At 47.0% G+C, this 21488-nt stretch overlaps 1 protein-coding gene and 1 long non-coding RNA gene across 5 annotated transcripts in view; one reads left to right on the forward strand and one right to left on the reverse strand.

Moving 5' to 3' along the window:
• ZNF850 (zinc finger protein 850) overlaps positions 1–15836 on the reverse strand; it is a 30874-nt gene extending 15038 nt beyond the window's left edge. Inside the window, exons 1-4 of one of the 4 annotated variants that reach the window (XM_045381128.3) lie at positions 15806–15836; positions 4000–4080; positions 3711–3837; positions 3055–3150 (exon numbers count right to left, since the gene is read on the reverse strand). In XM_045381128.3, the coding sequence (XP_045237063.2) occupies positions 3055–3150; positions 3711–3837; positions 4000–4011 (235 nt within the window). In that variant the 5' untranslated portion in view covers positions 4012–4080; positions 15806–15836. The other 3 variants (XM_045381131.3, XM_045381129.3, XM_045381130.3) reach the window with 3 other exon arrangements.
• Positions 15837–16426: 590 nt separating this feature from the next.
• LOC141409090 (uncharacterized) lies at positions 16427–21076 on the forward strand. The gene is made up of 2 exons (XR_012427529.1): positions 16427–16556; positions 18902–21076. It is a non-coding gene; the product is annotated as an uncharacterized lncRNA (long non-coding RNA).
• Positions 21077–21488: the final 412 nt, after the last annotated feature.

Genomic DNA, 21488 nt, shown 5'->3' on the forward strand with positions numbered 1-21488 from the left:
TTACAGGCATGAGCCACTGCGCCCGGCAATGCCTTACCTTTTCTACTTCAAAAGAAAAATCCCTCAGTCTATGCTACTTACAGCCCAATTTTTGCCCATGTTAAGACTGTCACCAACTTATTGAAAATGGATCACTCCCTTTTCCTTGACACTTAAGTCTTCTATATTTAACTTATTGTCCTCTTTTATACATAATCATTTCTGTGTACCTTTTCCTCCTAAAAGCAGCCATATCCTATTCCTTCACATTATATCTTCAGCTCTTTCTTCTAAGCACCATATTAGAAATCTCCTGGTTGAGTCTACTTTTTAGAAAGTGATTTATACACATGATCTAGACCCTTTATTAGGCTGGGTATGGTAGCCCATGCTGGCAATCCTGGCACTTTGGGAGGCCAAGGTGGGCAGATTGCCTTAGCTCAGGAGTTCAAGACCAGCCTAGGCTATGTGGCAAAACCCTTCTCTACTAAAAATACAAAAAGTTAGCAAGGTATGGTGGCACGCGCCTGCAATATCAGCTACTTGGGAGGCCGAGGCATGAGAATTGCTTGAATTCAGGATGCAGAGGTTGGAGTGAGCCAAGATCACTCTACTGCACTCCAGCCTGGGAAACACAGCAACATATTGTCTCTAAATAAATAAATAAATAAATTTATTAGACTGTAATTCTGAGAGCTTGTATCTTCTGTAACTGTCACCCACCAAGAAAAGAAGGCTTCATGATTTAAGTCAATAAATGTTGATCAAAAGTGAATCAGGCCAAGCATGCTGGCTCACACCTGTAATCCCAGCACTTTGGGAGGTTGAGGCGGGTGGATCACCTGAGGTTGAGTTCAGGACCAGCCTGGCCAACATGGAGAAACCCTGTCTCTACTGAAAATACAAAAAGTAGCCAGGTGTGGTGGTACGTGCCTGTAGTCCTAGCTACTCAAGAGGCTGAGGCAGGAGAATTACTTGAACCCAGGAAGTGGAGGTTGCAGTGAGCCAATATCACGCCACTGCACTCTAGCCTGGGTGACAGAGTAAGACGCTGTTTCAAAAAAAAAAAAAAAAAAAAAAAGGCCAGGCGCGGTGGCTCACGCCTGTAATCCCAGCACTTTGGGAGGCTGAGGTGGGTAGATCACCTGAGGTGAGGAGTTCGAGACCAGCCTGGCCAACATGGTGAAACCCCGTCTCTACTAATAACACAAAAATTAGCCAGGTGTGGTGGCGTGCATCTGTAATCCCAGCTACTCGGGAGACTGAGGCAGGAGAATCGCTTGAACCCAGGAGGCGGAGGTTGCAGTGAGCCAAGATCGTGCCATTGCACTCCAGACTGGGCAACAAGAGTGAAACCATCTCAAAAAAAAAGTGAATGAATATCCATTGATGAATGAAATGGCTGCATCAAAGGAAAACTAGACAAGAAAAGACAAGACAAAAAAAAGTTAAGGATCAATATGAAAAATAAATATATTTTGAAAGATTTTTCTTCTTTTTTTTTTTTTTTGAGACGGAGTCTCGCTTTGTCGCCCAGGCTGGAGTACAGTGGGGCCATCTCAGCTCAATGGAAGCTCCACCTCCCGGGTTCACACCATTCTCGTGCCTCAGCCTCCAAGTAGCTGGGACTACAGGCGCGCACCACCACGCCCAGCTAATTTTTTGTATTTTTAGTAGAGACAGGGTTTCACCATGTTAGCCAAGATGGTCTCATCTCCTGACCTCGTGATCTGCCCGCCTCGGCCTCCCAAAGTACTGGGATTACAGGCGTGAGCCACCGCGCCTGGCAAGATTTTTCTTTAAAGCAAGAATACAGGTTTAAATTTCAAAGGGAAAGAAGTAGCTCCAAGATAGAGGAAAGAGATGGCTCCCGAAGAAGGTAACTTTATTCTTTGAAATGGGAAGAGGCTGGGCGCGGTGGCTCAAGCCTGTAATCCCAGCACTTTGGGAGGCCGAGACGGGCGGATCACGAGGTCAGGAGATCGAGACCATCCTGGCTAATACGGTGAAACCCCGTCTCTACTAACAATACAAAAAACTAGCCGGGCGAGGTGGCGGGCGCCTGTGGTCCCAGCTACTGGGGAGGCTGAGGCAGGAGAATGGCGGGAACCCGGGAGGCGGAGCTTGCAGTGAGCTGAGGTCCGGCCACTGCACTCCAACCCGGGCGACAGAGCGAGACTCCGTCTCAAAAAAAAAAAAAAAAAAAAAAAAAAAAAAAGAAATGGGAAGAAATTATGACAAGAGGGTAGTAGAGACTGAAAAGGTGAAGGTAAAAGGGGATTCTTGGCCAGGCGCAGTGACTCACACCTGTCATCTCAGCACTTTCGGAGGCCGAGGCAGGTGGATCACCTGAGGTAAGTTCGAGACCAGCCTAGCCAACATGGTGAAACCCCATCTCTGGCCGGGCACGGTGGCTCAAGCCTGTAATCCCAGCACTTTGGGAGGCCGAGACGGGCAAATCACGAGGTCAGGAGATCAAGACCATCCTGGCTGACACGGTGAAACCCCATCTCTACTAAAAAATACAAAAAACTAGCCGGGCGAGGTGGCAGGCGCCTGTAGTCCCAGCTACTCGGGAGGCTGAGCCAGGAGAATGGCGTGAACCTGGGAGGCGGAGCTTGCAGTGAGCTGAGATCTGGCCACTGCACCCCAGCCTGGGCGACAGAGTGAGACTCTGTCTCAAAAAAAAAAAAAAAAGATACCCCATCTCTACTAAAAATACAAAAATTAGCTGGGCATGGTGGTGGGCACCTATAATGCCAGTTCCTTCAAAGGCTGAGGCAGGAGAATTGCTTCAACTCGGGGGCAGAGGTTGCAGTGAGCCGGGATCACACCACTGCACTCCAGCCTGGGCGACAGAGTGAGACTCCATCTCAAAATAAATAAATAAATAAATACATTTTTAAAAGTGTGTGTTGGGGGGTATTATGACTTTTCTCCATGTTTCTTAGGCCACAACCCTTACAATGGACCTTAAGGAAGAGACTCCTCAACCAATACCTGTATGGTGCTGCCTCCCTGACAGGCTGGGTTCTAAACAGCAGTGTCTTCCCCATCTGCTCAGTCCTTACTCACCTGGGCACCATCCTCCCAGGACGTCCCTTGAAACCATCCAGGGCTCTTTCCCTTGCTCCAGTAAGGAAATCACATCAGGCTTTGGGATACACAGACCTGTTTATAAGAAAAGAAGTAAGACGGCCAGCCATGGTGGCTCACTCCTGTAATCCCAGCATTTTGGAGGCCAAAATAGGTGGACTGCTTGAGGTCAGGAGTTTAAGACCAGCCTGACGAACATGGTGAAACCCTGTCTCTACTAAAAATACAAGAATTGGCCAGGCATGGTGGTGGATGCCTATAATCCCACCTACTCAGGAGGCTGAGGCATGAGAATCGCTTGAACCCGAGAGATGGAGGTTAGAGTGAACTGAGATCACGCCATTGCACTCCAGCCTGGGTGACAGAGTGAGACTTTGTCTCAAAAAAAAGAGAAAGAAAAGAAGTAAGACATACTCCTGTTGTTCCTGAATTCAAAGTTAGTCCCTTAGTCCTCATGAAGGACTAGAGAAAGGTGTAAAGGTCTGAAGCATGGAGAAGATGGAGGGACCCCAAAGAGCTGCCCATCTCTTAATCTACAAAACAAAACAATTCCCTAGGCAACAGGTAAAAATTCACCCAGACAATTAAAAGGTACACCCAAAATTCATGAGTTATTTGCGGATAGACATCCTTACCTAGTGAGACCAGGCTGCTGTAGTTCTCCATCATTACATCTCTGTATAAGTCCTTCTGAGCAGCGTCCAGGCACTCCCATTCCTCCTGAGAGAAGTGTATAAACAGATCCTGGAACATGACCAACCCCTGAAATGACAAACCCATGCAGCGCTGTTGAAATTAAAGGAAAGGTTTTTAAGATGAAGGAAGAGATAGAAGGGTGCTGAAGGATGGAAGAATATAGTGAGCAGACTGGATAGGATGAGAGTGGGGAAGAGTAAAAAAGTTAGTGTAACTTAAACAAAGTACCTCCATGTTCATGAATATTCCTGTTGCGACCGGCAAACCTCCTTCACAGAATGGGGCAATCCCAATATTCCATGGTTAGAGCTGAGAATGAATAAAACACATTGATATATTATTTCCTAAATAAATGAAACAGAGTACAAAAGCACACAGCAAGCTGTAGGCCAGGCAAAACTGAAAGAATATTACAGTAAACATCTGATATGCAAATTACTATTTACAACAAAAGCTTAATAAATAGGCACTCCTCCCTTACCACTTTCTTTCTTGTTATTTTTTTTCCTTCTTGCTTCATTTTTTTTTGTTTTCGTTTTGAGACAGGGTCTCGTTCTGTTGCCCAGGTTGGAGTGCAGTGGCATGATCACAGCTCACTGCAGCCTCAACTTCCCAAGCTCAGGTGATCCTCCCACCTCAGCCTTTGTGTTAGCTTTGACTATAGGCGTGCATGCCCAGCTAATGTTTTGTATTTTTAGTAGAAACGAGGTTTTGCCATTTGTTCGGGCTGCTTTCAAACTCCTGAGCTCAAGCAATCCACCTGCTTTGGCCTCCCAAAGTGCTGGAATTACAGGCATGAGCCACCACACCCAGCCTTTTCTCATTTCTTAAAGGAAGACAGGATCTTTCAAAACTATCTACAAAAAGTTTAAAAACCTCTATTGGCCGGGCGTGGTGGCTCAGGCCTATAATTCCAACACTTTGGGAGGCCAAGGCGGATGGATCACCTGAGGTCGGGAGTTTGAGACCAGCCCGACCAACATGGAGAGACCATTTTAGTCTCTACTAAAAATACAAAACATGGAGATCATTTTAGTCTCTACTAAAAATACAAAATCAGCCGGGGGTGGTGGCACATGCCTGTAATCCCAGGTACTTGGGAGGCTGAGGCAGGAGAATTGCTTGATCCTGGGAAGTTGAGGTAGCGGTGAGCCGAGATTGCACCACTGCACTCCAGCCTAGGCAATAAGAGCGAAACTCTGTCTCAAACAAAAACAATAAAAAACCTCTAATGCACTTCGCTAGTTAGTACTTCCATAAAATAGTATAGCTAGCACTTCGATAATTAAATGTACATTGGCTGGGTGTGGTAACCCACACCTGTAATCACAGGTGGGCAACATGGCAAGACCCTATCTCTACAAAAATATGTATCATATACAAATTAGCCAGAGGTGGTGGGACATGCCTGTAGTCCCAGTAACTTGGGAGGCTGAGGTGGGAGGATTGCTTGAGCCCAGGAGGTTGAGGCTGCAGTGAGCTGTGATCCTGCCACTACACTCCAGCCTAGGCACCAGAGCAAGATGTGCCTCAAAAAAAAAAAAAAAAAGTCAAGTTGGATGGCTCACGCCTGTAATCCCAACACTTTGCGAGGCTGAGTCGGGCAGATCACGAGGTCAAGAGATTAAGACCATCGTGGCCAACATGGTGAAACCCCGTCTTTACTAAAAATACAAAAATTAGCTGGGCGTGGTGGCACGCACCTGTAGTCCCAGCTGCTCGGGAGGCTGAGGAAGGAGAATTGCTTGAACCCAGAAGGTAGAGGTTGCAGTGAGCCAAGGTCACGCCACTGCATTCCAGCCTGGTGACAGATCGAGACTCCGTCTCAAAAAAAAAAAAAAAGAGTGGGTATCATGGTAGGAATAAACTGCACACAGGTCAGACAAAAGTTGCAAGGCATCTGCCAGTATAAACAAGTTTCCTGTGAGACACCTGGCCATGGGTCAGACACTTGAGCATTAGGCTGTTGGCCAGGAAAAATAAATGTCCAGTGAAAGGCTACTGTAAAGACCCACAAGCCCCTCCCCTAGAGCCCCATTAGGGTGAGACTAGAGTTTATACCCATTCTCCTGAGAGACCTCAAGGTCCAATTAGAAAATTACAACATTTGTTATATAGAAGGCATTTTCCAAAGGGTAGTTCAAACATAAAAGATAGAGTCTTCCTTTGGATATAAAACAAAATCTCAAGATACGTTAAAACTGTTTTGCTTTTACTGAATAATTTTTGTGCATGTGTGTTGTTGCTTTAGCTGCAAGTGGCGAACAAGCTGTGATTTTCTTTTCTTTCCTTTCCCCCCTTTTTTTTCTCTTTGAGACAGTCTCGCTCTGTCACCCAGGCTGAAGTGCCTGATCTCGGCTCACTGCAACCTCAGCCTCTTGAAGCTGGGATTATAGGCGCCTGCCACCACACCCAGCTAATTTTTGTATTTTTAGTAGAGACGGGGTTTTACTGTGTTGCCGAGGCTGGTCTCGAACTCCTGGTCTCAAGTGATCCACCCACCTTGGCTCCCAAAGTACTGGGATTACAGGCGTGAGCCACCACGCCCGGCCAACTCTGATTTTCTAACTTGCCCCATGTATTAGGGTCATACTGGGAAAAAAAAACAAGTCAGAACCATTGGAGCCACGTGTACAGATGCGCAGTAGCCCTGCTAGCAACACTGCTGCTCGCTTCCGCTCTTAGGAGAGATGAGTTCAGCAGGTGTCTGCCCTTGCTCTAGCTGTCTCTGATTACCCCCAACAGATGCACAATCATTTCACTCCGTTAGTTTCACTTTGGATATCCCATCATTAGATTAAAAACAGCAGGCCAAAAAGCTAACTTGAGGAAATGCTTTCACATCCACAGCGGTCTCATAGGGGCAGTATCATTTGGTCATGACAGGACCGTGGTTGCAGGGGACAGAATGAAGCGTCATCCTTAACTGGCCATCCAATGTCATCAGCATGAACAGGAGGACTTTATATGATATTATCTGATGTTTTCTGAATTTGTATTTATTTACTTTTTTGAGACAGAGTCTCGTTCTCTCACTCAGGCTGGAGTGCAGTGGCGCAATCTCAGCTCACTGCAAGTTCTACCTCCCGGGTTCACGCCATTCTCCTGCCTCAGCCTCCTGAGTAGCTGGGACTACAGGTGCCCGCCACCACGCCCGGATAATTTTTTGTATGTTTTTAATAGAGATGGGGTTTTACCGTGTTAGCCAGGATGGTCTCGATCTTCTGATCTCGTGATCCACCTGCCTCCGCCTCCCAAAGTGCTGGGATTACAGGCCTAAGCCACTGCGCCCAGCTGTTTTCTGAATATTACCTTACAAATGCTGCTTTATTTATAACTAAAGAATAGGGACCCTGTCTTTTAAAGGTTTATATATCCTCAAGTAAAGGTTTTTCATATTAAATCCATTAATAATATCTAGTGGCTAACCTGGAAATTCCATTTCTAAGTACTTATCCAAAGTAAAGTTTTGTTTTTTTCTTTTTTTTTTTTTTGAGACGGAGTTTCACTCTTGTTGCCCAGGCTGGAGTGCAGTGGTGCGATTTTGGCTCACTGCAACCTCTGCCTCCTGGGTCCAAGCAATTCTCCTGCCTCAGCCTCCCAAGTAGCTGGGTTTACAGGCATGCGCCACTACACCTGGCTAATTTGGTATTTTTAGTAGAGATGCGGTTTCTCCATGTTGGTCAGGCTGGTCTCAAACTCCTGACCTCTGGTGATCGGCCCGCCTTGGCCTCCCAAAGTGCTGGGATTACAGGTGTGAGCCACCACGCCCAGCCAATAATTTTTTTTTTTTTTTTTTTGAGACAAGTCTCAATCTGTTGCCCAGGTTAGAGTACAGTGAGGTGATCACAGCTCACTGCAACCTCTGCCTCCTGCGTTCAAGTGATTCCTGTGCCTCAGCCATCAAAGTAGCTGGGAATACAGGTGCACACCACCACACCTGGCTAATTATTTTGGTATTTTTGGTAGAGACCGGGTTTCACCATGTTGGCCAGGATGGTCTTGAACTCCTGGCTTCAAGCGATCCACTCCACTCGGCCTCTCTTTTTTTTTTTTTTTTTTTTGAGACGGAGTCTCGCTGTGTCACCCAGGCTGGAGTGCAGTGGCCAGATCTCAGCTCATTGCAAGCTCCGCCTCCCGGGTTTTTACACCATTCTCCTGCCTCAGCCTCCCGAGTAGCTGGGACTACAGGCGCCCGCCACCTCGCCCGGCTAGTTTTTTGTATTTTTTTTAGTAGAGACGAGGTTTCACCGTGTTAGCCAGGATGGTCTCGAACTCCTGACCTCGTGATCCGCCCGTCTCGGCCTCCCAAAGTGCTGGGATTACAGGCTTGAGCCACCGCGCCCAGCCACCACTCGGCCTCTCAAAGTGCTGGGATTACAGGCATGAGCCACTGAGCCAGGCCAGAGAATTTTTAAAGTATGAAGTTGTATGCAGAAGAATGTTCCTTGAAGACAAAACCAAAAAATCTGAAACGAATGTCTTGTTGGTAGATATATAATACAATACTTTTCAACGGAAAAGATATGCAATATTGAGGGAGACAGGCAAAAGAAAAAACAAGAAGAAAAGGGAGAAAAAGAAAATTACTATTAGGACTTAACGCTATTTCTCCCCAGTCTGTTTTCCATACACAGAACAATACAGATGTGACCACAGTACACATGTAATTTTGTATTCCCCTTTACACTTTGATTTTTTTCTTATCATCAAAAACACCTTATATGTGGCATTTAAATGGCTTATAACTTTCCTAAATGGCTACTGCACTGTGTACTTAACCATTGTTTCCTTCTACTTATGATTTTTGCTGCAAATGTTTCCCCTCCAATCTGTCCACATTTAAATTCCTTCAAGGAAGTGGGCTGTATAGAAATTTTAATTTATGTGCATTTTACTGAAGCCTATCTTTTTCTTTGTGGTTTCATTTCTTACTTCTAAACTCGAATCTATTTGAATGTGATCAACCATTCCTTAAAATGAACACAAACACACAGGAAAAAATTGGGGAACTATGTCCATCAAAATATAAATATTTTGGCCACATGTGGTGGCTCATGCCTGTAGTCACAGCACTTTGGGAGGCCAAGAGGGGTAGATCATTTGAGGTCAGGAGTTCGAGACCAGCCTGATCAACACAGTGAAACCTGGTATCTACTTAATCCTAACACTTTGGGAGGCCGAGGCAGGCGGATCACAAGGCCATACTGGTTAACACGGTGAAACCCCATCTCAACTAAAAATCCAAAAATTAGCCGGGCGTAGTGGCGGGCGCCTGTAGTCCCAGCTACTCGGGAGGCTGAGGCAGGAGAATGGCGTGAACCCGGGAGGCAGAGCTTGCAGTGAGCTGAGATCGCCCCACTGCACTCCAGCATGGGTGACAGAGCGAGACTCCGTCTCAAAAAAAAAAAAATACAAAAAAGGCCAGGGGCAGTGGCTCAAGCTTGTAATCCCAGCACTTTGGGAGGCTGAGGGCTGGGGGGGGGGGGGGGGGGCAGATCACCTGAGGTCACGAGTTCGAGACCAGCCTGGCCAACATGGCGAAACCTTGTCTCTAATTAAAATACAAAAAGTACCAAGTGTGGTAGTGGGTGCCTGTAATCCCAGCTACTCAGGAGGCAGAGGCAGGAGAATCACTTGAGCCTGGGAGGTGGAGGTTGCAGTGAGCCAAGACCGTGCCACTGTACTCCAGCCTGGGCAACAGAGCGAGACTCCGTATCAAAATATAAATTAAAAAATATAAATAAATATAAAAACACAAAAAAGCCAGGCATAGTGGCTCATGCCTGTAATCCCAGCACTTTGGGAGGCCGAGGTGGGCAGATGACTTGAGTCAGGAGTTCCAGACCAGCCTGGCCAACATGGCGAAACCCTGTCTCTACTAAAAATACAAAAATTAGCTGGGTTTGGTGGCTTACACTTGTAATCCCCACTACTTGGGAGGCTGAGGCAGAAGAATCGCTTCAACCCGGGAGGCAGAGGTTGCAGTGAGTAGAGATCGTGGCATTGCCCTCCAGCCTGGGCAACAAGAGTGAAACTCCATCTCAAAAAAAAAAAAAAAAAAAGAATACAAAAAATCAGTGGGCTATGGTGGCGCATGCCTGTAATCTAGGCTACTCAGGAGGCTGAGGCAGGAGAATCGCTTGAACCTGAAAGGTGAAGATTACAGTGAGCTGAGATCGTACCACTGCACTCCAGCCTGGGTGACAAGAGTGAGAATCCGTATCAGAAAAAAAAAAAAAAAAAAAAACTTCTATTTGGGGGACCAAAAAAAAAAAAAAAAAAACCAAAAATGGAACAGAAGGGATTTAAGGAAATTGAAAGTCAACAGGCTAATAATGCCAATAAACAATGATGGAGCAAAGAAATCCGTGTTGGCCAAATAACAGCAATGTGTTTTTTAATATTTTTTTGAAATTTAGACAAAGTTTTCCAGTACACTGAGACACTTCTACTATCAAGACTGTAATAGTGGCTGAGCACACTGGCTTATGCCTATAATCCCAGCACTTTGGGATGCCAAGGCAGGAGGATCGCTTTAGCCCAGAAGTTCAAGTCAAGCCTGCAAAAATAGTATAAAATAAAATAAAAGGCCGGGCGCGGTGGCTCAAGCCCGTAATCCCAGCACTTTGGGAGGCCGAGACGGGCGGATCACGAGGTCAGGAGATCGAGATCATCCTGGCTAACACGGTGAAACCCCGTCTCTACTAAAAAAAATACAAAAAACTAGCCGGGCGAGGTGGCGGGCGCCTGTAGTCCCAGCTACTCGGGAGGCTGAGGCAGGAGAATGGCGTGAACCCGGGAGGCGGAGCTTGCAGTGAGCTGAGATCCGGCCACTGCACTCCAGCCTGGGCGACAGAGCAAGACTCCGTCTCAAAAAAAAAAATAATAATAAAATAAATAAATAAATAAATAAAGAAATAAAAAAGCCAGGTATGGTGGTGTACATCTGTGAGCTGTGACTACCCTGCTGCACTCTAGCCTGGGTGACAGAGCAAGACCCTGTCTCAACAACAACAACAACAAAACTATAATAAAGAATAAATGACATTCAGGTAAGTGGAATATTAGGTGTTCAATAAACATACGTTATTCCCTCCCTATTTCCATAGACTCATCAATTTTATTTTATTTTATGTTTTTTTTGAGATGGAGTCTCACTCTGTCGCCCAGGCTGGAGTGCAGTGGCGTGATCTCGGCTCGCTGCAAGCTCCACCTCCTGGGTTCACGCCATTCTCCTGCCTCAGTCTCCCGAGTAGCTGGGACTACAGGCGCCCGCCACCACGCCTGGCTAATTTTTTTTTTTTTTTTAGTAGAGACGGGGTTTCACCACGTTAGCCAGGATGGTCTCAATCTCCTGACCTTGTGATCCACCCACCTCAGCCTCCCAAAGTGCTGGGATTACAGGCATGAGCCACCGCGCCCCGCCGAATCAATTTTTTTTAAAGAGAAATTTTGATTAGAATCTTTAAAAATATCAATACTTCTCTTTCCAAAAAAGGACGATTTAAATGTAACAATTTCTTGAGTATTTCTATTTATTTTCATTGTTGCTTAATATTACTCATAATAATGAAAATGTATTTGCTCTCTTTCAAACACAGTTTTAATTAGTTGCACAGTATGCCACCTTATAGCCTGATGTACTTCAAATTTCCCTACCTATGAAAGCTAAGTTTGGATATTATCATCTCAAGTATATTATAATCTCTGTCTTTAAATCTATCTAGGGTTCTACCTTTTCTGTAACCCTTAGTGAATCTCACTATAGTCCTCCTTCCCTTTAAAAATGCAGTGATAGGCTGGGTGCGGTGGCTCTTCCTTGTAATCCCAGCACTTTGGGAGGCTCAGGTGGGAAGATTGCTGGAGCTCAGGAGTTCAAGATCAGACTGGGCAACATGGCGAAACCCTGTCTGTGCAAAAAATACAAATTTTAGCCCAGCATGGTGCCATATGCCTGTAACCCAGCTCCTTGGGAGGCTGAGGTACGAGGATCCCTTCAGCCCCGGAGGTCAAGGCTGTAGTATGCCACTATCCTGCCACTGCACTCCAGTCTGGGTAATAGACTGAGACCCTGTCTTAAAAAAAAGGCCGGGTTGGCCGGGCGCGGTGGCTCAAGCCTGTAATCCCAGCACTTTGGGAGGCCGAGACGGGCGGATCACGAGGTCAGGAGATCAAGACCATCCTGGCTAACACAGTGAAACCCCGTCTCTACTAAAAAAAAATACAAAAAAATAGCCGGGCGAAGTGGCGGGCGCCTGTAGTCCCTGCGACTCGGGAGGCTGAGGCAGGAGAATGGCGCAAACCCGGGAGGCGGAGCTTGCAGTGAGCTGAGATCCGGCCACTGCACTCCAGCCTGCCCGACAGCGCGAGACTCCGTCTCAAAAAAAAAAAAGGCCGGGTGTGGCGGCTCACACCTGTAATCCCAGCACTTTGGGAGGCCAAAGTGGGTGGATCACCTGAGATCAGGAGTTCATGACTGGCCTGGCCAACATGGTAAAACCCTGTAAAAAATTGGTTGGGTGTGGTGGTGGACACCTGTAATCCCAGCTACTCAGGAAGATGAAACAGGAGAATCACTTGAACCTGGGAGGCAGAGGCTGCAGTGGGCAGAGTGAGACTCTGTCTCAGAAAAAAAAAAAAAAAAGAAAGAAAAAGAAAAAAAAGAAAAAAGAAAAAAAAAGGAAAAAAGAAAAGAGAAAATCAGTGATAGGTGAGGTAGCTCATCCCTGTAATCCTAGCACTTTGGAGGCAGAGGTGGGAGGATCACTTGAACTCAGGAGTTCAAGACCAGTCCAGGCAACATAGTGAGTCTTCTTCTCTACTGAAAATTATTTTTAATTATGCCAGAGTGCTGGTGTGTACCTCTGGTTTCAGCTTATTTGGCAGGCTGAGGTAGGAGAATCACTTGAGCACAGGAGATCAAGGCTGCAATGAGCCGAGATCGTACCACTGCACTCCAGCCTGGGAGACAGAGTGAGACCCTACCTCAAAAATAAAAATAAATAAATAAATAAAAATTCAGCAATGGGGTTGATGGATTCGAGGTTGAGAACCCCCAATGTGAACCCATTTGGAAAAAACTCAAACTGTGTTTCTTCCTCTGCTTCACACCAAAACCACAACAATCAACCCAGAAGACTTCTGTGGCCTCAAAATATGAGATTTCTCTCCATCAACAGCAAGGAATCAGTTCTGCAGCAGACACCAGCTGGGTGTCCACCAATTCGATTCTAACACTATACACCATGACATAGCGTCACCCCACAGGTTGAAGTCTCAGCCCCCAAAACTGCTCCCCTTTCAGACACCAGTCACAAGTCCCAGCCTCTAGAACTTCTGACTGACAGGTTCAATTCGGGGTTCCTACGACCCCCTCTTTGGGTTAGATTAATTTGCTAGAATAAAATGGCTCACGGACCCTCAGGGAAACACATTTACTGGCTGATTATAAGGATATTCCAAAGGATACAGATGAAGAGATGCCTACGGTGACGTATGTGGAAAGGGGCACAGACCTTCCATGCCCTCCCTGGGCACGACCCTCCAGAAACCTCCATGTATTAGGCTCTCTGGAAGCTCTCCAAATACACTCCTTTTGGGTTTGTAAGGAGGCTTCATTACGCAGGCATGATTGATTAAACCATTGGCCACTTGCCATCAACTTAATCCTCAGTTCCCTCCACTCCCCAGGGGTGGGAGGGTAGGGGCTGAAAGTCCCAACCCTCTAATCCTGCCTTGGTCTTTCTGATGACCAGCCCCCATCCTGAAGCTATCGGTCAATTGCTGACATATAAAAACCCAAAGGCTGGGTGCGGTGGCTCATGCCTGTAATCCCAGCACTTTGGGAGGCCAAGGCAGGCAGATCACCTGAGGTTAGGAGTTCGAGACCAGACTGGCCCACATGGTGAAACCCTGTCTCTACTGAAAAAACAAATACAAAAATTAGCCAGCGTGGTGGCGCATTCCTGTAGTCCCAGCTACTCGGGAGGGTGAGGCAGAAGAACTGCTTGAACCCGGAAGGCAGAGGTTGCAGTGAGTGCAGATCGCGCCACTGCACTACAGCCTGGGTGACAGAGCTAGACTTCATCAAAAAAAAAAAAAAAAGAAAAAGAAAAGAAAAGAAAAGAAAAAAAAAAAAAGCCAGTACTTAGGAGATTCCAAGGATTTTAGGAGTTGTATGCGAGGAAATAGGGACAAAGACCAAATCTGTATTTGAGAAAATCACAGAACCGTATGAGCATTTAATTCAATACAGACATGGAAACTGGCCGAAGCATTTACTCACAGATGACTGGGCAAATCCCTGGTCCTACTGGTACAAACTATTGATCAAGCCCCCAATCTCATTCCTACCCTAAAATACAGCAAAGCAAAAGATCTTATTACCTATTTGGACTGAGATTAACACCATCCCATAAACTGCATGGCTTTCAATCCCAGGGCTACGGTGTGTGATGCCACATAGAATATGCACTAATCTCTCCAGCAATTGAGTTGTTAGGGTAAAGGCTCTTTTTGCCTTCTTTCTCTCACGGCCAAGAAAATTAAGGAACATGGACACAAAGGATGAGGTCGGAGCGGACGTTTAATAAGCAAAAGAAGAAAGCTCTGTCCAGCGGAGGGGACCCGAAAGAGGGCTGCCAACTAGGAGGCTGAATCTGGGGCTTTTATGAACTGGAAAGGGGAGGAATCTGCTGACTGGTCGGTCTGTGCGCTGTCTTGGAGAAAGCACTACTCAACTTGGCCCTGGAACCTTAGCCCAGGACCAATCAGGGGCTGAAGTGAAAGTTTGGCGCAGGACCAATCAGGGGCTGAAGTGAAAGTTTGGCGCAGGACCAATCAGGGGCTGAAGTGAAAGTTTGGCCCAGGACCAATCAGGGGCTGAAGTGAAAGCTTGGCTCGGAACCAATCAGGGACTGAAGTTATGATTCAAAGAGGCTGGGCTCAGTCTAAAGCATATCCAAAAAAGGAAGTGGCCGCCGGAACCTGTTAGTCCAAGCTGCACCATTTTGTAAGCCCCCACCATTTCACAGATCCTGGTCAGAGGGAAACATTCCATTGTGGTTTGGGCTGTGAAAAACATCCTTCCCAACCGCCTGACTTCCTTATCACATCCTGCTGGGCAAAGGCCCAAGAAACATCCTTATAAACATTCTCCCAGGCAACAAGCCATACCGCCCAGACCCCTCCTGCTCAGGCCTGTAGTTACCCCAGCCAGTGAGCGGCAGTGGGCTCTGGGATTTAGTTGGTCCCCGCCATAGAGCCGCCAACTCTCTCTTTCTTTAACCCTCACCTTCCCTTCAAAATCTAACACCCCACCGTGTACATGCCCACAAAAGAAGCGACTATTTCCTGGAAGCCCGCTGGTCACACAAAGGACAAAGGCGTTTCTATGTTGGGCCTTGGTCCCTTATCAGCGCAGCTGAGGAATGTCTTTAGAACAACCCCCTGTGCGAGTTTTCCTTATCTGTGCCTGCAGCCTGATTTTTCTGGCTATTTCTCTGTTTAAAGGAGTTTTATCAAGGACCCACTCTAACTGCCTAACGGGTTTTTTTCTCTCAAGGGGACACACAAAGCCCCAATCGCACACACACCTCCCTATATCCACTTCCCCACTGCCTCACAGCCAATCGCACTTTCCTCTCTCACACACACCAAGGGGCCTCACACACACCAAGGGGTCTCTCACACACACCAAGGGGCCACACAAATTGCACCTGCACAGCCACAGACCTGCAACTCACGCACACACGGTACAGCACACACAGGTAAAGTCAAACACCCACCCCGGGACACGCAGTCCAACCACCCAGTCACCGGTTCTCCACATCCGCACGCGCCACAAGGCTCGTTCGGGACACACATCCACTCCGGGCGCGCACAGTCACAAGCGCCCACCTGATCACCCAGAGTCAGCACCACACAGCCACAGTCACAGACTACGAAGACCCGCGGCAACCATGGCGATCACACACGCAAAATCTTCTCCTCAGCCCTCCACACACAAAATGACCGGAGCCGGATTCCTCACCCTCAGCTTTCCGCGGCAGCTAATTCGGCACAGCAAACGGTCCCGCCACCTGGCTAAGAGGAAGCCGAAATCTCGCGAGACGTGGTGTTGGCCTGCGGGATCCTCTGGGAAATGTAGTCCAGAGCCCTACTGCGGGACTTCCCTACACCTCTCATCGCCAAGCCGGGTTTGTTTCCATTTACCGCTCCTCTGCACCGAGGATCGCAGAGCCCTCATGCCGAGCGGCTCGCTATGGGGCTGGCTCGCCCGCTAGACTGGCCAGGCCTGATTATCCCTGGCAGCTCTGTTATCTGGGGTACGACGCAGGAAAACGTGCTTCCGGTTCTCGGCGGAAGTAGCTGCAAGCGGTAGAACCGATGGGAAATGTAGTCCGGGGCAGAGACACGGTCAACCCAGCCACGATGCGAGCCAAAGCATTCTTCGCTCCAAGCCTGGTCCTGGCTGTTAGTTTGGAACTCACATACCCAGATGCTAACTCGCCCTCAGAATGCAGAGGGGATGAAACACTGAGTGGACAGTTCAATCTGTATATGGGTGAGTCCAGGGCTTAGTCTGCATTGCGCTGAAAATGAAGGTGAAGGTGGAGATGGGACCTGATAGTCTCGTCCCGGATCGGGTTGAAGAAGCGGAAGGAAAGGAATCAAAATCGTGGATGGGATGAGATTGTGCGCGGATGCTCTCTGGGAGCGGTTCGTGGGCGACGAGGGCCCGAAGATGCTGCCTTGTGATCGCAGGTGTGAGTGGAAGCTGTGTGAGTGTCAACGTGGGTTGCCTGTTTGGGAGACCAGCATTGTATCTTTGTATCAGGTAGTCACCTTGGAGCCAGGTATTTATAAAATTATGATAAAAGGGCATCATTCTGGAGCATCGATTTTATTTGAAGGTTGACAGGAGAGGGAAAAACAACCCTAATATCTGATAAACAACATAAATAGATTTTTATGTTAAAATAGTTATATTTATTATGGGCTAGAATGCAAATCCAACATGCCTTTTAAAGCAAGAAAGAATATTTCTTTTTGTATATATACAAAGTCAAAGGTATTATTTTTATACACTTATTACAAAACATATAAATAGTATACCAAGCCTAAGAATATAAAGAGTAGAGTCTAGCTTTAATTAATTGAATGTAAATTTAAAAACAAGTATCTAATAAATAGTCCTTTTCACACATCGGAAAGCCAATTTCGGTATTTTTAAAAAAACTCAAATTACAAAGTAACAGATATCTAGTGTCTTAGCAACTTTAAGATCAGTACTAATCATTAAGCCAGCTTATATGCTAATATGATACATGAAAAAGCCTGTATTTTACAAATAGCAAACCACTAAAACTTTAACTTTCCACAGAAGCCATTGTTTTACACCAATAATTATGTTAAAGATCAAGTCAGGCTAAAAGTTTTTTTTTTTTTTTTTTTGAGACGGAGTCTCGCTCTGTCGCCCAGGCTGGAGTGCAGTAGCGCGATCTCGGCTCGCTGCAAGCTCCGCCTCCCGAGTTCAGGCCATTCTCCTGCCTCAGCCTCCCGAGTACTGGGGACTACAGACGCCTGGAACAACGCCTGGCTAATTTTTTGTATTTTTAGTAGAGACGGGATTTCACCGTGTTAGCCAGGACGGTCTCGATCTCCTGACCTCGTGATCCGCCAGCCTTGGCCTCCCAAAGTGCTGGGATTACAGGCGTGAGCCACCGCGCCTGGCCCCAGGCTAAAAGTATTTAATGAGTATTGAATCCATGAAAACTTGGCAAATTTCTCCACGAAGGTAGAATTTTAATTTCTGTTTAAATAATGGATAGATGGTACACCCTTGTGAGGGTGTACTGTAAGTACTTCTAAGGAGCTTTATTAGACTGATCCTAAATTATGTACCTAGTAAAAGATGTACCAATGTCTACTTTGGAATAAGAAATTATTCCTTTTTTGAGCAAGGATTAAGCAGAAACTGAAAGTGTAGTTTATAGCCTCTTACATAAAGTAGATGGGCACCCCTCACAAACAAACCAATATCCTGGCTTCTTAAATCTCAACATTAATCTAAGTAATGTATAGCATGCTCCTGTCCAATCGTTCCCGCTAATTTGTAGTCTTCTCAGATCGATGCTTCATTTTAGTCACACATTTCTATCCTGCAAGACTGGGTACCTGGGTTTTTTGCCTGGTTTTATAACACTAGGCAGGTTTGGCCTTACTCAAAATGTAAGATTGCAAAAGGCCTATGTTTTACCTCAACGATACCGCTTCAGGAAATGGTCTGTATTTCCAGCAGAAAAGTGGTATCTAACTCTCATGATGGTTTCTAGCAACTGGATAGATACCTGGGTCTTTGCGGCCCGTGATGCAGCCTAACAATAGAGCACCTTGTGTGGTCAGCTAGGTCTGCTAAATCAACGGGACATCCATGTTTCAGATTTATTTTTTATTTTTATGTTTGTTTGTTTGTTTTTGAGACGGAGTCTCGCTCTCTTTTCCATACAAGGGGTGGCCTCTGCCAAGTTAACTGCTTTGTAGGGTGGGAAGAAGATTGCCTTTCCTTTGATCTGCATGTTTTAAGGGAAATGCCACATACACCTACAGGAGCTTATCTTTTTTTTTTTTTTTTTTTTTTTTTTTGAGACAGAGTCTCGCTCTGCCGCCCAGGCTGGAGTGCAGTGGCCGGATCTCAGCTCACTGCAAGCTCCGCCTCCCGGGTTTACGCCATTCTCCTGCCTCAGCCTCCCGAGTAGCTGGGACTACAGGCGCCCGCCACCTCGCCCGGCTAGTTTTTTGTATTTTTTAGTAGAGACGGGGTTTCACCGGGTTAGCCAGGATGGTCTCGATCTCCTGACCTCGTGATCCGCCCGTCTCGGCCTCCGAAAGTGCTGGGATTACAGGCTTGAGCCACCGCGCCCGGCCGGGTTTTTTTTTTTTTTTTTTTTTTTTTTTGACACGGAGTCTCGCTCAGTCGCCCAGGCTGGAGTGCAGTGGCCCAATCTCGGCTCACTGCAAGCTCCGCCTCCCGGGTTCATGCCATTCTCCTGCCTCAGCCTTCCGAGTAGCTGGGACTACAGCCGCCCGCCACCACGCCCGGCTCATTTTGTTTTGCATTTTTTAGTAGAGACGGGGTTTCACAGTGTTAGCCAGGATGGCCTCGATCTCCTGACCTCGTGATCCGTCCGCCTCGGCCTCCCAAAGTGCTGGGATTACAGGCGTGAGCCACCGCGCCCGGCCAGGAGCTTATCAATAATAGACAAGGCTCACTTTCAAACTCTTTCAGGAGATAAACTGGAGGGGAAGACGAACGGCAGGAGGGTGAAGAGGAAGCTGAATGACCGTGCAAACACCCCCAACTCAAATCCGGGTGGTTACCGCAGAGTGACTAACGATAGGTACGATTTCGTGGAAGGCAACGTCCTTTGAAAGGGCTCCCAGAGCTTCAAGGCCCCCTCCCCTGATGAACGAGTAAGTCATGCAGGCCCAGCTCCACTTCACGGATGGCAAAACTGAGGTACGAGGGGGCGAGATGACTGGCCCGAGGCCTCGCTGAAAGATCGGAGGCGGAGCGGAGAACCAGAAGCACCGCTTCCCTCAGGCTGATGCTCTAATCTCGGCTCCCCCCGCCCCTACGTTGGCGTAGACGGCCTCCGCCCCCCGACTCACACACACACCCTCCCCCGGGAACGGCAAGTCTCGTCGGGTTCCAAGGACGCGGTCAAACGACCAGAGGCCCCAGGCGCTCTCGCGGTGATTTGCGCAGAGCGTTGGGAGCGTGCGTGCCTCCAGTCCAACATGGCGGCGGCAGAGGCCGGCCCAGCTCTCCAGACTTCCTTCGGGGCCGGAGGCTTCTCCTCAGGGTCCTCGGGTAGGTGGGAAGACAGTGCAGCCCCGCCAGGCCTTTCTTGTCGCTGCCGCTGCTCACTGAAGGAGTCACCTACCCGACAAGACTAACGGCTGCGGCTGCGGCGCGGAGGCCCCACAGCCCGCCGAGAACCAGGAATACGAGAGCCAGGCAGCGCCGCGGCCGGAGCTGTACTGAGCAAGAAAGAAGATTTCAAAGTAATTTATTGTTATGAGATCCGTGCTTTTATCTTGTCTCAGACTCCCAATGATAGGCACATACTCTCCTCTGTACATTTAATGAAACTACTAAAATGTTTCGATTTAAATCTTCCACCTATTTGTTTTCTGTGTATCCTACCTGTTCACGACCTTGACATTTTCAAAGAATACAGGTTACTTATTTTGTTTTTGGTGATGGTGAGTTTTCGGGGGTTTTGTTTTTTGGTTTTAGTTTTGGAGACAGGGCTTTGCTCTATCGCCCAGGCTGGAATACAGTGGCGCGATGATAGCTCACTGCAGCCTCGAACTCCTGAGCTCAAGGGACCCTCTTGCTTCAGCCTCCTGAGTAGCTGGGACTACAGGCCTGCGCCATCACGCCTGGCTAATTTTTTATTTTTTGTAGAGATGGGGTGTTGCTATGTTGCCCAGTGTGGTCTCAAACTCTTGGGCTCAAGAGATCCACCCACTTCTGCTGCCCCAAGTGCTAGGAGTACAGGCACGAGCCACCGCGCCGGGACAGTTATTTTGTAGAGTGTTCTTTAATTTGGATGTACCTCATCTTTTATACATCTTTGGAAGGAATACCATATAATTAATGCGGTTTATCCCATCAGGAGACACACAGTGTCAATGTGTTCCATTTTTGATGATGTTAACTTTTATTACTTAGTGAAGATAATTCTAAGAGTTTTCACCACTGTAGGGTGAATAAATTAGTATTTGGGATTCATCAATGAATAAGTAAAAAGAAGCCAGCTGGCGAAAGAACTGAGTTCGGAGGATGGCTTGAGCCTGGGAGGTCGAGGCTGCAGTGAGCTGTGATGGCACCACTGCATTCCAGCCTGGGTGACACCACAAGACCCTGTCTCAAAAAAAATTAAATAAATAAATAGATACCCAGCACCTGATCATCTCGGGAATTTCCTGTGCCTCTTTCTTATATTGGGTCACTGGTTTCTTGGAGCTTATGTCTTTTTTTTTTTTTTTTTTTCTTGGTTTAGCTTCTCATTTTTGTAAAAAGCACATTCTTATTTTGTTTACTTTGATAAAAGTGAATTTGGGATAAAAGTCTGGGATCCTTATAAGCTTGACAGTGTCTGTATTCTACCTTTTTTGGTTGATAACTAGGTTTGAAATTTTAGGTTGAATGTGGTTTTCACTTAGAATTTTGAATTATATAACACTGCCTGCTAGCTAACAGTGTTTATCTTAAAATATGATTACAATTTGATTTGTGTTGTGTTACTGTTCTTTGTCTTTTAAAGCATTTAAAGACCAGGCTCAGTGACTCATGCCTGTAAATCCCAGAACTTTGGGAGTCCGTGGCAGGAGGATTGCTTGAGTTCAGGAGTTCAAAACCGGCCTGGACAACATAAGGAGACTGTTTTTATAAAAGTAAAAATAGACCGGGCGTGGTGGCTCACACCTGTAATCCCAGCACTTTGGGAGGTCGAGGTGGGCAGATCACCTGAAGTCAAGAGTTTGAGACCAGCCTGGCCAACATGGTGAAACCCCATCTCTACTAAAAATACAAAATATTAGTTGGGTGAGGTGGCATGCACCTGTAGTCCCAGCTACTCAGGAGGCTGAGGTAGGAGAATCTCTTGAACCCAGGAGCCATGGTTGCAGTTGAGCCAAGATCA

This window comes from Macaca fascicularis, chromosome 19 (genome assembly GCF_037993035.2).
Source record: "Macaca fascicularis isolate 582-1 chromosome 19, T2T-MFA8v1.1".
Lineage (NCBI taxonomy): Eukaryota > Metazoa > Chordata > Mammalia > Primates > Cercopithecidae > Macaca > Macaca fascicularis.